This window comes from Candoia aspera, chromosome 2, assembly GCF_035149785.1.
Source record: "Candoia aspera isolate rCanAsp1 chromosome 2, rCanAsp1.hap2, whole genome shotgun sequence".
NCBI lineage: Eukaryota > Metazoa > Chordata > Lepidosauria > Squamata > Boidae > Candoia > Candoia aspera.
The window spans coordinates 131,844,955-131,863,725 of record NC_086154.1 but is presented as its reverse complement, the minus strand read 5'-3'; the positions used below and the strand labels follow the sequence as shown (position 1 = coordinate 131,863,725).

The window sequence follows — 18,771 nt, the reverse complement described above, 5'->3', positions numbered from 1 at the left end:
TAGCTTTAGACAGCTATGGCAGTCTCTCGGGGGACACAGTGAAACTGATTCATGCTTGTTGGTCAGTGTTGGTAAATGTTAGCCTTTGAAAACACTAATTTCAGTATCTTGAAGCAGTGTCTCTTTCTCATTTTCATCCCTTTTCCTTTCTTACTCCCACAGATAAAAATTTACAAGGTCTCTCAAATCTTCTTTAAAAGTAGCATGCATTTGGGAAGCAGTTTGCAAACTGTGGTTCAATCATGAATTTTAAGCCTGATGTCAGAGGATGCCCCTTTGAATGTACACTTTTGTATGTCTGGTAGAGAGCACAAAACATCAAAAAGGCACAATGCAACCACTGTCCATTCTACTAGATCAGGGTTCCCTGAGAAAATTGGAAGTGTTTCATCAATCCTCTTCCTTCAGCATATCTTATGCCTTCTGGAGAATCGCCTTCTGTGAGAGATGGTGGCAATGGGGTCTGTGGTGGGAAAGCCACTTTTTTTCCTTACTACCAGGAGCCCTTTGAATGGAATTCTGCTCAGGGAATCCAACTCAGCATATTAGGTTCATGCATGGAGACTATTAGTTAATTCTGCTAGATTAATCTTGTCTTTAACCTGCCTTTTAAGATACATCTTTTTTCTTCCATTAGGCCACTGGCTTTCTAAATGCTTGGGAGGAACTCTAGAGACTTTAGATCTTCTATTAAAATCAAAGCTCAGGCTTTGCTATAATGTAAAAGGTAGCTTGTACACAACTTTCCATGTTCCTTGGCAATGCCCAGCTATGGGGGAACCTGAGCTGCGTCTTTAGATTGTGTTTTTCATTAATGCAGGGCAGTAAGAAAGTCCAACAGGATTGGACAGAATTCTGTGTGAGTTAACAATGTGGTCTTAGAACATGGATTCTCTGCAATCCAGAAGGGTACCCATCGGATGCATCACTAGAAAAAGAATCTGGTGGCAATAGCCTATAAAAGCCATTGCAGGAGATAAGGGAAGCCACTAGTTAGTGAATCATGCTAAGTGTCCAGACAGGCGTCGTCGAAATGCAACTTATAATGGAATTCATGGGCTTGGATATATGAAGTTCTACAGTGTTGGTAAAGTTTGTTCAGATTTTATAAAAGGAACTGGTCATAGCAGCAGGCACAGTCTCGGCATATCATTTTAGTGCCTTCACTGCAAACTTATCTCATAGGTAGCAATGCGATATACCTCAGGAAGATTGCTTATTGTTTCCTTTTTCTTTCCTCCAAAAAGTGGTACTGGAATTTTGAAGAGTTTTTTTTTTAATCGTCTTTGACTTTGTACATCCTCTGTAACCATTTCTACCTCATTTTGCAACATATTGTACATGAAAGTATTTAATTCATGTCTTATTAATGTCTGAAAAGAAATGCGTTTGAACTGTAATGGTCTACCTCAGAAAATACTGTATTTTAAAAAGAAAAGTATTTCACAGTATTAAAGAGATTACAAGGAATGAAAAGATGTTGATTATCTTTGTGTTTAATCAAAATCTATCTGTGGATCATTATCTTCTCAATAACAGAACTGAGAAATGTAATAGGAGATTTTGTCATTTTCTTGCTGTAATGGTTGCCTATTCTAAAACACCATCAGACTCATCAGTGTGAATTCAAAGATACCTGATTTATTAAAGAATAGTATGCAGGATCACAGAGTATGCAGGATCACAAATGCTGCCTGGCATTCAGGCGTCCAATTCAGCATGGCCCCAGGGTGTTTTACTTCGCGTGTCTCCCCCAAGCCCTTGGTACGGAGTAAATCAGTGAGGGGCAAAGCAATCTCAGCGAACCCCTGGATAAATTGGTAGTAATTACTGAACCCGAGGAAACTTTGTAATTGCCTCCGGGTGCGGGGACGTTCCCAACTTAAAATCACCTGAATTGTTGCAGGGTCCATTTCAATGCCCTTGTCAGACACCCTATAGCCCAGATAGTCAAGTTGGGTTTGTGAAATTCACATTTGGAAAGTTTGGCATAGAGTTTGGCATCTCTAAGTTTGCGTAACACCTGTCTGAGGAGGCATTTGTGTTCCTCCTCGGTTTCAGTGTAAATGAGAACATCATCTAAAGAAACCAGGACCCCTTTAAACAAATGATCATGTAATACTTCATTAATCAATTGCATGAAGACTCCGGGTGCCCCTGCCAACACAAAAGGGAGGACTTTGTACTGAAATGATCCTAATGGGCAATTAAAAGCAGTTTTCCACTCATCCCCAGCTTTTATGCGAATGCAGAAATAGGCTTCACGAAGATCGAGCTTGGAGAAAATCTTGCCCTTTGACAAATGAGCTAACATGTCCTTCATGAGGGCCAGAGGGTACTTGTTGACAATAGAGACAGAATTTAACCCTCGATAGACATACAGAGTCGAAGCATGCCATCTTTCTTTTCCCGGAATAACACAGGAGCCCCAACTGGGGAATTAGCAGGTTCAATAAACCCCCTTGACAGATTTTTGTCAATGAATTCCCGTAATGCCTCAAGCTCCTTCTGAATCATCGGATAAATTTTAGGCTTGGGCAATTGAGCATTGGGGACCAACTCTATTGCACAGTCAGTTTTCCGGTGGTGGGGGGTAGCTGATCTGCTTCCATCTCCCCAAATACTTCTGCAAAGTCTTGGTATTGATCAGGCAAGCCTTCTAAATGTGGCAAGTTAGGGCGCGGCATGGCGATCGCTGCCCTTCCAACCCCCACACGTGCAACTCTCTCCGCTGTAGGGGCTTGGTAAAAACCATCTTTAAAAGTCACAGTTCTGTGCTCCCAGTTTATATAGGGGCTTCGATAGGTCAACCAGGGGATCCCCAGAATTACCAAGGGATTGCCAACAGGTGCTACTACGAATTTTAAAGTCTCATGGTGTCTGCCCATTTGCATTGCGACAGTTCCAGTGAAATGGGTTGCCGCCGCCCCCCCCCCCCCCGCCGTTGAACCATCCAACTGTGTGAAGATCAAAGGCTGCTGGAGGGAGAAGCTAGGTGGGTCCAAAGCAGTAACCAGATCAGGGTGAATTAGACACCTGGAACACCCAGAGTCAACTAAAGCCCACACCTCTGTAGTTTTTGTGTGGGAACCCAATTTCACTTTTACTGCTGAAGTGGGACAGTCAGCACTCACCATAGCATCTTCGTGCCCATCCTCTTCCACCTGCCCGCTGGCGCCCTTCATGGCAGGTGGCTGGCATTTCCCGCCAGCTCCTTAGAGTCGTCTTCAGCCTCTCCTGAGAAGTAGATTACTTCTTCAGCGTCGGCTGTCCCTTTGGCTGCTGTCATTCGCCGTGGGGGGGGGGGCGATTTGGCCGGCGGCTTCCCCATTCAATCTCCAGCCTTGGCTTTTGGGCAATCAGCTGCTCGATGGCCCTCCTTTCCGCATCAGAGACACTGACCCCTCGCATAGCACCGATCTCTCTCCTCATCCCAGGCTCTATAGCTTGGCCAGGCAGCAGTCACAGCACTTCGGGGTCTTCTCATGGTGGCGGGTGGTTTTTCGGGTTTTCTAGTTTGCATGAAGGTATGCTGAGCATGCTCAGCCTTTCCTGCCAGACAGATCCAGTCGTACAATGACTCGGGGTCGTCTCTACACAACGCCCAACGCAGGATGTCCCGGTTGAGTCCCTCTTTAAAACGCTCTATTAGAGTTGACTCAGACCAGTCAGTGATTTTCCCAGCCAGAGCTTTAAACTCTAGGGCGTAATCAGCTACTGACATTTGGCCCTGGGTGAGATCCTTCAGCACCTTCTTAGTTCTTGCCTTGGCCAGAGGATCTTCAAAATACAGCTTTAACGCCCACATGAAATCATCGAAATAATCAAGTGCAGGGGAGTCAGCCTCACTTAATTGAACATACCAGTCAGCCGCTCCACCCTTCAACTTGGTGGCAATGGTAGTTACTTTAGCCTCTTCGGAAGGGAAGCATGCCCCAAACTGCCTCATATAACTTTTAGCAATAGTTAAAAAGAAAGATAACTGTTGGATCCCCATCCAATTTGACAGAAAAGTCTCTCACTCCGCCTCCAGTTGGAGTGGAACCAGCTGGTGCTTGAATGGTTGGGCCCAAGGTTACAGTAGCTTTCCCTTTTGGGGTGGGGATACTGATGGCCAATTTGGGGTGGAGATTCATCCTGGAGCTGTCTCCAGCCCCACTCCGCCGGCGGTCTGGATGGGAGGATGGGGGATGGTTGCGGGAAGCTGGGATCTCCTCTGCATTTCCCCTGCCCCTCCAGTGACAAAGACAGGTTTTTCAACATGTACTCCATTGATTCTATTTTGGCTTCCACCACTCTTAGTCTCTCAGGGGTTCGAGAGTCCCCTCTCCTTCGTGTGCCCGGTTTCCTCTCAGTTGACACCATAGTAGATTCTTTGTCTGGGGTTAGTGGGAACCTATACTTCCAGGACGTCCCCGACGTCCCTGGTTGGGGTTCCCCCACTTCATCCAAGGTGATCAACTCTGCGAACAATTCGCTGGGTGCTGGTTGCTTTGGCTCTTCCCCGTTGTCAGATTCCTCTGCATCAGAATTGGAATTCGATTCATCCCTTGACAGGTCTCAGGATTCTGAAGGTTCTGGGGTGAGATTCAGTTCTTCGCTCTTGACCGTCGACTTGGGCATCAAGCTAGCCGTCTCCTCGAGTCCCCCAGTCGTGGATTTTGACTCAGCCATCGTTAACTATTTTCCCTCACAAGAGACTGATCTTGGTAGGAGCTAACGGTACAACTTTGGGGATTCTCAGCTTTATGTAATGGTTGCCTATTCTAAAACACCATCAGACTCATGAGTGTGAATTCAAAGATATCTGATTTATTAAAGAATAGTATGCAGGATCACAGAGAAAGCTGAGAATGATGAAAGCACACCAAATTCAAACTAAAAACCCTCGGTGCAAATGAAATCCCTCCCCCTGTAGAATCTTCTCAAGTTCACAATCCCAGGTGCTCCTAACAGTCTCTGATGGTCTGCGAGAAACGTCCTTGAACAGAGCACATAACCCAAACACATTCCATTGTACTGATTTCACATACAGAGCTTGGTACAAGGTCTCACAGCAGCTCCCTCCCAAACAGAAACGCGCGTCAGCGCCATGGCATGTGAAACGTTACGATGTATAAACTACATTGAATCAGTGAACATGACACTTGCATAAACAAATACATCAAAACAATCTCAGCTGTGAGTAAATGAGTTTTGTATACTGCCCATTTATTTTGTTATAGTTTAGCCTTTTCTTCAGGAATTTTTTTCTTCCATTATATGAACACATATCAAATGCATGTGGATACTAATGTATTCACTGATAAAGCTTTTTAAGAAGCCAATAAAACATAGAATAATTTGAAATGCTAATGAAGCAATGGACAATGAACATCACCAAGACTAACTGGCAGGGTTCACACAACATCCTAAGACATAAACCATGATTTATAAATCACAACAGCTGGATTGGTACAACATCCAGAGCCAAACTGAACAAGCCACATTATTGGTCAATGAGATATGAACCCAACCAAGTTTACCAAGTTCCACATAATGTAAAAGCACAATGCTCACAGGATCAAAGACCTAAAGGAAGATTCACGGGCCATGTGGAATCCAGGGCCCGTTGCCTCAGAAGTCAGTTACACCAAGTTACAAGGGACTTCAACTCTAGTAAGAATGTTCCATTGTTATTACAGCCTTTAGCCAGCAAATAAAACAGGTAAAAGGGGAAAAAAGAGAATCAAAATGAACACAAATAAGCATAAACAGCAACCCTACTATGGATCCCCTACTGAAGCCTTGATGCTAAATAACAACACTTTGTAACACTGTGGGTTGCATAAAAGACCTTATCAGCAAGCAGGAAATCAACATAGAAACTGTCTGATTGTCCAGGGATTGCTGCTAGAAGGGGAAAAATAAAGTGATATAAAACTGCAATATGAAAGAATGTATGTTATCGATTCTACCTCTCATGTGCCGCAGGGGCAGAGAAGATGAGCCTTGGGGCATTTGGGAGATCTACCCTGTCACTGTGCTGAAGGAAAGGTGTTACAATGGGCCTTGGCAAAAGCCCAGTGGTAGTTTGAGTAAGTCAGGGAGTAAATACAGGGAGCCATGCCTCTTTGAGTAATTGGTTTTGGTAACAGAAAAGCTGGGCAGTCGGTTCAAATTATACTGCAGCTCAGTTCTGAGTAATTGTTGGGCAGATCAAGTTATTAACCTGAGACCAGCCAATGTCTGAGAAAGGCCACATGAAAGGAGCTTCTGCTTAAGGGGCTTCTTCCAAGTGGATTGGAAAATACCACTTAAAACAGAGTTGGACAGCCCTAGTAAGAATGTTTAAGATTACAACCCTACTGCATTTTTTATTCTTCTAAAAGGACACACCTAAGTAGACCATTAGCAGGGAAATTCACCAAACTTATTTGCTCTTCCAATCTAATTATTCACTATAGTTACATACCTGTATATTGATGTAGGTCAGAAAATGGAAAAGTTATCTTAAAAGAGACTGAGGTGTCTTCAGCCAGTTTTTGCTCCCACAGACCTCAGGAACTTTTCCAAGCCGCTGGCAGTCAGTGCAGCCTCCAGCTGACCACTGGGAGAAGGCAAAAGCCTGTGTGTAGTGGTTTGTACCTTGGGGAAAAAAATGAGCATTTGCAGTGAGAGGAAGCTTTAAGGCAGCATTATGAAGGCACCACAGTGTGGCCTCATGGGGAGACAGGAGATGGTGAAAGGGCAGGTAAGGCAAGAGTTCCCACCAGTGGGGAAAGGCCCATTCCCAAGTTCCCCATTGTCCAGTGCGTCTGTTAGAAAGCTGACCCTGCTGTGATTCTTCACCGATACTGAGCTGGAAATAAATGGGTTTAGCTGCTAACAGAGACAACGATCTGGGATCACTGGACTGCAGAACTGACTGGGGAGCCCTGCCAATGCTGCACGTGGAGGTGCTTTGGACTTGCATGTTTTTAATGGTAGAGTGGAGATCTGTCTGTGGAAGAAGCCTGCTGACCAGCACCTAGGAGGTCACCAACGGATACCCCTAGCTCCATCGCCAGAGCAGTTTCACAACTCTTTGGATGCATTGGAAAAACTAGCTTTAAATAATTCAGGTACATGTGATTGTTTGCTTCATTTTATTTGAAAAGACAAGGGGTCTGCCTGAAGTATGAGAAGAGGGATGTGTGCATCTCATACCAAATGGAGAGTTCAGAGAAAGCTGGGCTTCCGCTTGCTGAAAACTCAAGCTGGCTTCTCTTTTTATAGCCTCTTCAGATGTATTCTGACCTGATGGGGGAAAAAGGCCCTGGCACTCACTGCTCCCTGTGAATAGAGAACCAGAGGACGAAAGGTGGCAGAGTGCTGCTGCTGCTGCTGCTGCTGCTGCCCCCTGGTGGCACATCCTCTCATGGTGGTTTCAACGAACCTGCCTGAACACAAGCCCTAGTCAGTGAGACCAACCTGCTCGCTGGAAATGCTTGCTTTCCTTGAGAATGTTGTGCTGCGGGTCCTAAGCACAATCTCACAGCAAAAAGGTAGTATTTGTGCAAGATCAGGGCATTTGTAATTCAGAGCCCTGGGACCATGAGGCTGCTAGCCACACGCATCTTCCTGTGCATCTCCCGAGCAGGCCCCTGCCATGAGTGCGTTATTTCTCCTGGTCCCTCGACAATAACCTCCAGTGAATTGGCATGAGGGCAAGAAAATACTGCTTAATTTGGTTCTGAGGGAGAGACTTAGCTTTGGAGGCAGCAGCCATAGAACATTTCATTATGTTTTCCCAGCTTGTGCTGAAACCATAATGTAATTCCCTTGATTTTTGTCTTATGATTGTTTGTACCCAGCCACTATAGTTTATATAGTTTATAAACCATGATTTATGATTTCTAGTAGCCTACTTTTTGCCAGAGGAAAAAGCTGATTATACAGAATGAGGTGACAGAATTCTGAACCCATCCCAGCTGCAGCAGTGGGCAGACCAGGATAGCGTTTCTGAGTCTCTGGCAGGCATGCCACATTTTATGTGGAGAGCATTCAAAACCACAACATCCCTACCTGCAATCTGAAGCAACGTAGCCCACATTTGGCTGCTACCTTCTGCTTAGTGTAGTGAACTGCTGTTTCAGCTTTCTTCCCAAGGCATGTGTCTCTATGCTATCCAGATATCTGGTCCTGTAGGAATACATTCCCCTGGGGCCACAAAATATACTCCCATTTCCGAATGCTGTGCATCTGCTAGCGAGGAAATTAAGGGAATTCAAAAGGTGGACCACTTGAGAGCTTTTGACAACTAAAAACCACTTGCCAACTTGCAGGCCTGCAACTAGGGCCTGTGTCACCTGGGGCAAACATGGATTCCGTGCCCATTTTGGTGCCCCTCAGCACTCATTTTGGCATCTCCCCAGTGCAGCCCCGCTTGCCCCCCCCCTAGTTACGGCCCTGCCAACTTGGCGAGATCTACAATGTATGGATCCAACTGCTGATGACAAAACCTGCTGTCAATTTACCATTCTATCTAGCCATCCTTGGGCGAAGACTGATCTCACTGTGAAAGAACTGGGCTGGAATGAAAGTTTACACTGTTCCCAAAAGTCTCTATTCACACTACCGTGCATGAGTTATTCAGTTTTCCAATACACAAATTTTACATCCAAGAACTGTTTTAATGACTTCTGTCAATAGGCAATGATTACGTACTTATTGCACATCTTCATTTCATGCCCTGCTACCCCCTGCACTATTTGCCATCATCTATCCCAGCTCTCTGAATGTGTGTGTGTGTGTTGCAGTGCATCTGACAAGTGGACTATAGTTCCCAAAAGTCTATGGTTCAATAAATGTATTTGCCTTCAAGGTGCTACACCCAATTGTGCCTCTGGAAATTATCCGCACTGCTTGCAGAAGAAGATGGGAAAACCCCGGAGAGTTTGCTAAAGCCATTTCCAAAGTTGGGTGGGTCAAGAAGAAAGATCTCCTTTACTGCAGTTGAGGACAGAGCATGTTTTCTTGGTCCAAGTCAGAGAAGCGGCTTTGAAATGGTCTTTTCGGCCCTTTGGAATCAATGAATGTAACAAGAACGAGGAGCGCCCTTCGTGGGCCTCCCTGCTCAGTCACCAACTGCAGATGATTTGTTTTCATTCCACAGCTAGGCAGTAACTTCTTTTTCTTTTTTTAAGAGGAGGGGGGGCGGGTTAAGGGTATTCCTAACTGGGAACAATGAAACCACTGTGCATTTCTAAGGGGCCTGTGGGAGGTTTTAGGGGAAGGTGTTCCATTCTTGTTAGTTATTCGCCAGGCAGCAGACTTCTCCAGAAAGAGTTGTACAAAGATACAATTAGGGAAAGGAGGCAATCTGAATTTTCAAAAACTGCAGGAGGGAAGCACAAATCCAAGTATTCTAGGAGCAGGCTGTGTGCTTATGTACAAATGCAGGGACAGGGAATCCCCTTCAATCTGCAGCAATCATGTAGAGGGCTACTCTCTTAGGGGCTGGCCTGCTGCCCTGTAGCACTCCAGTGACTATAATGCCCATCATCCCCAGAGAGCAAAGCCATATTGCCTGATGGATGAGGGGAACTGTAATCCAATACATCTGGAAGGCTCCAGCTTGGAGAAGGCTACCATATACCTCTACATTAAAATGGTTCAATCACACTCGGAAGCAAAGATGACCAGAGGGTTTGGTTATCTCACATGATTATTTATTTATTTATTTATTTATTTCTGAGGCACAGACCCTAAATAGCCACTCATCATCTAATACCATCGGGTGAAAAAACTCCTAGTACATAAGTCAGTGCAACCCATCTGGAGGGCATCACATTAGGGAAAGCTGTTCTAAAAATTGAAACTATTGTTAGAAGCATGGACCTGGACATGTGTACCCATGCTGCCAGCACAAAGCTCCTTGCTTAAAAAAATGGACTGTGACTGTTTCTCCTATTTCTCCTATGTTTTACCCCTTTATTAGGTAACCCAAACCAACCTTTAACTACTCTTTTAAAAAACGTTAATAGGCAGATGACAGATTTCTAATTCCCCATTTTAATAGATTCACTGCATAAAAATAGCACTTAAACATATCCATAGGAAATTATAGCTACTTGTCAAAAGGCAAGCAACAATGGGACCAAATCAAATTTTCATTGGGAAGATCAGTCCACCCTTACAAACAGCAAGTCAATGATTTAGCCCAAATGACTGTCAAGAATGAAACACATAACAGAAAAAAAAAGTATTGTGGGACAGTCAACACTTTATATTTTACTTTACAACAATCCCATTCCTGTGCCTTTTATAACAATCTGGCATAACGGCAATTCAGCAAATAAAGCTTTTGCTACCTCTAGTCTTTCTGCATTTGGCTCCTAAAACAGCCTGGTTGAACAATGCTCATTTTAAAAGATGGGACTTGTAATTTTAAGCCACCCTTTGAGCTAGTATATTAAAAGCATGAAACTGCAACTTGGCACCTACGGTATTAAGGCTTGCTCTGAAGACCATCATGTTCCAGTTCTGTATTAAAAAGGGGAAATCTCTTTAGAAAGAGCGCTAATTCAGGACCAGAAGCAAAGTTTTTTGATGTTCCTGAATGAAAGTGAAGGCTATTGAGCAAACTCTTTTGAGTTTTAATTATTGGAGTTGTGCTGCCATCTGTTGATCCAAACAGAATTACAAGATGCAAAAAAGCAGCCTTTCCTCACTTGCACTTAGCCACATCATGAACAAGCCCCAGCAACCTCTTTTTTCCTGTCATGTGCTCATGAGGTTGCCTTCCACTCATCCCCAACCCATCTCAGAAGCAGCTTTAAGTCAGTCTTAATTGTTCAGGTGTTAAGGCAGTGTTTCTCAACCTTGGCAACTTTAAGATGGGTGGACTTCAACTCTCAGAATTCCCCAGCCAGCCAATCCAAGACACTTGACTGTCCCTGTTGTTGGTATCACAGTCAGATGACGCACACAGGGTGGGATCAGCCTGGCACCTATTGGCTAATTTGGGCTGCAGCAGGCACGCCCCCTTGGATCCTGATTTGCAGGCCCATTCTGCTTTGGGTACCGGAAGAGTGGCGTTCCTTCAAACTGGCCCTCTGCCTGTGCCTACCAGGCTTCTGACCGAGGGCAGTGCAGGGCTGCGGTGGGGGAAGGGGTGTGTGTGGATATCTGATAAAGGGAAGAGAGAGAGAGAGAGAGAGAGCCAACTCTCTCTTTGCTGTTTCTGGACCCAAGCCTCCATCTGTGGCATCTATCAGCTGCCGCTGATTCCTTTGAATGGGGGAGTCCACAGCCTGAAGCAATGGCTAACAGGAGATGGGGGGGGGGGGTAGTGAGGGGAAATGGGAAGGAGCCTCCCAGAAAGTCAGCAACCCCAGTGGTTAGTCAATCTGATTTTATTCATGGATCCAATGATCTTCCCAACAGCAACCTGAACTGGTTAACATTCTTTTTAGCTTAAAAAAAAAAAAATTAAAATCTTTTAAAAATCTTTTTTAAGTTTAGCATTCTTTCAAAGTAGCCTCCTGGAAAACAGCTAACAGTTGCTGTGTGTGTGTGTGTGTGTGTGTGAGAGAGAGAGAGAGAGAGTTCAGCACACAATACCTCCCAGTACCTGACACCTGGTTGGCTCCCCTCTTCCCTGCCACTCCCCCAAGCTGGCAGGAGAAGGGGGCAGCCTTTACTACCCCATGGCAATAGGGACTGCCCAGTGAAGCAGGGTCCTTCTGTTTCAACCAGTGGCCTCTGCTACCTCATGGATCACCTGTGTTGGGGGGAAAGCTGACTAGTGAATCTGGAAAGCAGCTTGTATAGCCTACAGCACCCCATGGATCAGGCCTTCTCCGGGGAGGGGGAACGGAAGCAGAACCCTTTGCTGGCTCTCTATGACATCATATGCTCAAGGAGGTTTTAAGATTCCACAGAAAATGCTCTACACTATTCCAAGAAATTCCCCTTGTTCTGGAAGTCAAATCAGGTAACCGGCAATATTCATTCCTAAATTTAGAGCAGCTTTTCCCAACCTGAGCCCTCCCTGTGTTGGATCTTAACTCTCATCACTTTCAGCCTGCAAACTGTGCAGGCTGTGACATATTATTATTTCAGTTTCTGGTATTTTTATACTGAATGTTGCATTTTGGAGCCTCAACATGATCACTTCCCCTGATCTAAACAGATTGGAAATTCATTATTAAATTGGTGGACACCTCAGGCAGTTATTACAGGCAATTCTAGAAAATTAAGGAGACACTGTGGTTCACATCCCATGGTAGTTCTATAGTTAACTATGCCACAATTTCCTCAAGTAAATCTATTGTCTGGGTTAGTACAATACACCAAACCATTAACTAACCACAGACTAGGTTTGTACAACACACAGGCCCTCAAATTAGGCCCAGCATATTTTAGTCTAGTGGGGGGTGAGAATGCAGCCAAGGGCATCAGAGGAGTGTTACAGGCAAAGGAGGACAATTGCAGACCAAAGAAGGGTTCCTGTTTAGTCTGTACTTTCCTCACAGTTTGCTTAGGATGCTTCTTTCCTCTGGCCATGAACAGAGTGCCATTCTTTTGTTATCAAGCTACCCCAAGTTATTCCACACTTATTGTATGATCACACTGGATAGCGTGCAGTTTCCAGAGAGGCTTGGGCACGTTTGTATTTTTTCCCTTGTGTTAATATATACTTTTTGAACTAGCAAGGAAAGGAAAATAGATGTTCTACATCTCTGCCCTGATCCAACACATCTGATCCAGTGAAGGAGGCCTTCTGATGCACAGATAGCACAGGGGCAACAAGTTTAACCAAGCTAGATGCTGCCACCTGCCGGTAACTTATATTCCTATGTAAACATGATGGAAAGAATTCTCATTAAACATAACTGGATTTCTGGAAGATTGTGCTAGAGAGAGGGAGCAAGAGAGGCAAATTAATGTTACTCTCTCCTCATTAAACACACACACACACACACATATAAATAATAGCCTATAAGGTATAATTGTCATTTATTTTATTTATTTAATTAATTTTTATCCCACCTTTATTGACAAAGAAAACTCAGATAAGGGGTCTACATATGTGAGAGAGCTTTACAAAAGCTCTAATTCTGCATGAGCTCTATGACATTACACGATACGTAGCTGGGTGTCTGTCACTATTGACTCAAGCCACCTTTTAACTTGCAGGTTAGAAATGGCGGTCTGTGTAAGTCCAGAGGTACTGTTCTCTCTTTTGCTTCATATATGCTGAGGCTCTGGTGCTTTGGGAGTTATTGCCAGGGTCTCAGGCCAAGGCCGCTACAGGGAGAAAGACTAGGCCGCCGTCCCTGCAAGCAAACATAAGACTTTCCTTCCATTTTCAACCCTTCCGTCTTTCAGAGTCTTCCAAATGCTGCCTCTGCTCGGCCTAGCTCTTTCCTTGCTAGCGCTGCCTGCCTTCTGCGATGACACGGTGGCCGACGACATCGGAGCCCACATGATGGCTCGCATCTCGGAACTCCTCTCACCGGAGGAGTGCCAGGCCTTCCACCTCAAACTCCTGGGCCCCGAGGAGAACGTGAACAACGAGCTGGAGCGCCTCTCCAAGAAGAACAACCCCATTGACCGCCGCCGTCGCCGCCGGGACGTCATCACCACCGCCCAGTGCAAAGAGACCCTGCGGCACTGGCTGGAGACGGAGGGCGACACCATGTACTGGGATCGCCTGTCCCGAGCGCTCCAGCTGATCGGCCGTTCCGACGTCTCGCTCGAACTGGGCAAGAACCTCAATCAGGACAAGAACTTGGAGATTAAGAAGAACGTGGAGGAGTACCACCAGACGGTGAAGCACCTGACCTCCTCGCTGCTCCTGGAGGAGAGCCCGGAGGGGAACGCGCAAGGCCGGCAGCGGCGCGAAGGCGAGGGCGAGGGCTCCGCGGCGCACCTCGAGCAGGGAGAGCGGGACGGCCTGGAGCTGATCATCGAGCGGAAGCCGCTGCCGCCCTACAACAGGAGCCTCTTTGAATGGGCCACGCCTGTGGTGACGGGGGTCCTCAGCGGCTTCCTGACGTCCTTCGTCCTAGCAGCGCTGGCGCTCTACTCTTTTGTCTGGATCCTGAACGAAGGCAGCCCCGACTCCGCGCGTTCGACCAAGGAGCCTTTGCCCGCGATGATCTTCCGCCCTCCTCCCACCAGCCGCGGGGGCGTCTACTACACGTTTCAGCAGCTTGAAAAATACGACGGGCAGACAGGCGATGATGCAGATGAGGACGAAGAAACCTTGGATTAAGCCGTAGCCAGTCAAAGCCGGCTTCTCTTCTCAAAAATGGAAACAATAAAGCCGGCGTGTTTATTTTGCACACTTGGAGTTCTCTTCACGACAGGATAGAATTCCCAGGTTGAGCCACGTCATTGGCTCTGCTTGGGTACGAGGGGCGGGGCGCTAAGAAGAGCTTCACCAATCTGGCAGTTAATTTCTCTGCCGGAGTGATTTCCCACCTCTCCCTGCAGTGGGCGTTCCTCAGTTCCTCACTTGGCCTGCACAGTCTGTAGAGCAGTCTCCTTGGCTTTAATCCTTTCTTCCCTTTGCCAAAGGCTCCTGTCAGTTACCAGCCTCCCGCTTTTGCCTCAAAGGTGGGCAGGACACCAGTAGACGTAGATGCTCTATACTGGGGGATTTTAGCAGATGCAGTTGTCTTCCATTTTAGATGATAGGTTGCATTTGCTAATATTCACTTTGTTGCTCAGTCCATTAGGGCAAAATTGCCCTTTCATTCTTCTACATCAGTGGTTCTCAACCTTAGCAACTTTAAAATGTGTGGACTTCAACTCCCAGAACCCCCCAACCAGCATGGGATTTGAGGTTGAAGTTCTGGGAGTTGAAGTCCCTGCATCTTAAAGTTGCTAAGGTTGAGAAACACTTCTCTATATAGTTACCACAATTGGCTGATACTCTGCCCGTGCCCCCAGCTTGCTATGAAAAGCAACCACTACAAATGTAGAGAGATTTCCCAGTGCATTACAATCCTGACTTTGGCCTAGTGCCACAAGTACACTAGCCAAATGTTCATGTAAGATCTCATGGACGGGGAGGGGGGGGCGGTTTTGCTTTGAACAGATTTTTTTCCAGGAAGATACAGGTAGTCCTCAACTTAGGAGCAGAATTGGGACCAGAACTTCCATCGCTAAGCAGTGCGGTTGTTAAGCGAGTTGTGCCCAATTTTATGACTTTTTTTGCCATGGCTGTTAAGGGAATCACTGCAGTTGTTAAGTGAATCCAGCTTCCCCCATTGACTTTGCTTGTTGGAAGCCTCCTGGGAAGGTCGCAAATGTCTATCATGTGATCCTGGGATGCTGTAACTATCATTAATACAAGCTGGTTGCCAAGTGCCCAAATTGTGATCACGTGACTGCGGGGATACTGTGATGTTCATAAGTGCGAGGGCCAGATGCAAGTCACTTTTTTCAGCACTGTTGTAACTTCAAATGGTCATTAAATGAATGGTTGTAAGTCGAGGACTACCTGTATTCCAAAGTATGAGCAAAGCCCCTGACACAAGTTTAAATACTCCTGTACTGCTGCATTCTAGACCAGATGAAACTTCTGGATTGTCTTCAAGGGCAACCCCATGTAGAGTGTGTTGCAGTAGTCAAGCCACAAGATGACTAGGACTTGAGTACTATCTGAAGGGCCCTCAATCTAGGAAAGGGGCAACTGGCACACCAGATGAAGCTGGGCAAAAGTCTTCCTGGCCACAGCTGCCACCTGCTCATTGAACAATAGCTGTGAGTCCAGAAAGACCCACAAATAGTGCACCATCTTTGAAAGGGGAAGTACAACCCCATCCAAGGTCAAAATTGGAATATCCTCAGATCTGAGCGGTCCAAACACCCACTGCTGCTCAGTCTTGGGAGGATTGAGTCAGAGACGGTTCCTCCCCATCCAAACCTGCACAGCCTCCAGGTGCTGGGACAGAATCTTGACAGCCTCACTTGGCCAGCCCAGAGCTGAAACATATAATTGGGTATCATCAGCATACTCATGATACAGAATCCCAAACCAGTGGATGACCTCACCCAGCGGTTTCATGTAGATGTTGAAAAGGAGGGGGAGGGGCGAGTATAGAACCCTGCAGCACCCCACAAATGAGAGGCCTAGGGGGGGGAATCTCTCCCTACCAACCAACACTGAATGGAACCGGCCCTGAGAAAGGAAAAGAACCACAATAAAACTGTGTCCCCAATTCCCAACTCACAGAGCTGGCTCAGAAGGATACCATGGTTGATGGTATTGAAAGCTGCCGAGAGATCAAGGAGCACAAGGATGGATGCGACGCCACCATCCCGGCTCTGCCACAGGTCATCAACAAGCACAAACAGCTGTCTCAGTACTAAATCCTGGCCTGAAGCTTGACTGAAATGGGTCTAGATAATCCATTTCCTCCAGGGTTCTCATCAGCTGCAGGCTGACCACCTTCTCAACAACCTTCCCCCCGAAGTACTAGTTAGTAGCACACATAAAATGGTTGGGTTCTTGGTGTTCTCTGAACTTGGTTGTTTTCTTGCAGACATTTTGTTACCAGGCTAGGTAACATCATCAGTGTGTGGGAGAGTGAAGTTTTGCTGGGTCAACTGTTCAACCCTAAGTTAAATCTATATTCCTCTAACTATTCGAACATCCAAAATCTCTCACAGGCTGAAATGCCTCTCCATTTTTTGACAGGCACTTTGGTTATCCACTTTGTCAGGGCAGTTCAGAAATATATAGATTAAAATATAAATAATCAGTAAAATAAATCACAGGGCACCCATAGCCATGGAGTAGATTACACAAGGAGGGGCAGGCTGAATATTATTGTTTTTAGGCATGCATTCTATTTCACCCCTTTTCATTCCTTGGACATGATTGTTTTCTTTCAGGGCAAACAGGGAGTTTGTGGCACACCTAGGTTTGTAAAAATAAAACTGTTGATTCTTCCCTCTTTCAGTACATAATTCAGTTTGCAAAGAAGGGCAGCTCAAAGCCAGCACCAACTGATTAAACAGAGTGGCTGTAATTCATTACAGAGGGTTTAATTTTTTTTCAGGTTGCAGAACTTGTTAAAAAAAAACTCAGAACCCCTGATCAATTGCTCTGAGATAGAAAATTGGCTGTGTTGAAGTGAACATTTTTCATTCCAGAAAAAAATCAGGGTAGGAAGGGCAGGGGGGGAGGCAGAATTCAGACAAATTCTGAGGATTTTCTGCACTCCAGTGCCCTCTGTTTTTGCATGATTACTCTCAACAGCCTAACCAGATACTGTAGTCTCAAACTTAGATCAGGGATGGGATTGAAAACCATAATAACATGAAGGTTTTTGCAACTTTTTGTATTGGGTTTCAGGGATGGGGAATCTCTGACTCTCCACTTCCAGTGGATCCAGAACTCTCAGGGTGCCTCCCCATCAGCCACATGGGCTAGGGTTACTAGTTGTAATTCATCAACTACCTGCTCTAAAATAAGCATGAAGAAGAGAAGTCTCAGGCCAACCAGCGTGGACTCAGCAAAGCGACCCAGCCTTTTCAGCCTTGTGGGATTCTGACTTACAACTACTGGACTTCCGGTTTTTGCTCTAGTATTGAGATCGCTCAGCTGCCTTGTGTGATGACGGCTTTGTTCCCACAGCATCAACATGCCCTGACACCACCAACTGTTGGCCCCACAACACTGCCCTCACCTCGTCCCCAGCTGTGAGCACTCATTTAGTGCACCAGTTTTAGAGTAGCATCCCGTTCCTTAAGATACTACCCCACCACAACTTCGAGGTGTGTAAAATCTGTCATGCATCATCCCTCATCACTTTGGAGGTTGTGGGTGTGACTAATGGTGTGTTTAGAGAAATGCTGGGAAATACAGACATGCACCCTGCCCTCTGGCCCCTAGCCAGCCTCCAACAGCAGCCATTTCTCACCCAGCATTAGCCTTCTCTATTAGCCCTTTGTTTTCTGACTTCCTTGTATACCAATCATGCATAATCCTCTATTTTTGACATTAACTTCTCTCCAGTTATCTGACAAGGAAGGAAAGAGAAAACCTTCACTTGAGAAAGAAACCTGTACCTTGCTGCATTAGCCCTACTCCTCTTTGGCAGCATTTTGAAATGTCGCTTTCAGAACAGGCCTTCACATCACTGGTCTTGCTTTCCTCCTTGCAACATTCAGAAAATAACAAGGGATATCAAACTAGGCCTGTAGAGAGGCCTGGTTGCTCAGCAGTTCCTGAGGTTCAGTCCTCCCACACCACCAGACTCAAAAAGAGGGGTGAGAATAGAATCCCAAATGCCAGAAAAGAAAATGTTAATCACAGGAGCCAACAGGTCAGGTGGACACCTTTTTCAAGGCCCTAAGAAAAATAGACAAGACACAAACTTCACAGGGTTTCAATGTTAATTTTTAATAGTGCTTTGAAAAAGGAATACAGATCAAAATATCACCAGCTTTCTAATTCTAGTCCATTAAAAAGCAGATCAATTATTATCTAACAGCTACCCAAACCATTCAAAGACATTCAGAGATACTGCTTATTTAATCTCTGTAATTCTAAACAAGAAATGCAGTCTTGAAAAAGAGCTAATATTTATGCTATCAAGAATAAAAGTCAAAACATAATAAAAACCACACACATACTACAGTTGCTTAAAAATATTGTTTTGTATTGTTATACAATGCCTGGCCAAAGCAGTTAAAGAATTCACACGTATGACTCATTTTCATTCTGCAAATCGCGAGACTACGTTTGGTTTCACAAACTTCTGGCACACTTTCATACTGATTTAA

At 45.5% G+C, this 18,771-nt stretch overlaps 1 protein-coding gene across 1 annotated transcript; it reads left to right on the top strand.

The window, feature by feature from the left end:
* Positions 1-13,227: 13,227 nt before the first annotated feature.
* TMDD1 (transmembrane and death domain 1) lies at positions 13,228-14,317 on the top strand. The gene has a single exon (XM_063296568.1). It carries the CDS (start codon positions 13,367-13,369, stop codon positions 14,243-14,245), a length of 879 nt encoding a protein of 292 aa, XP_063152638.1. The 5' UTR covers positions 13,228-13,366; the 3' UTR covers positions 14,246-14,317.
* Positions 14,318-18,771: the final 4,454 nt, after the last annotated feature.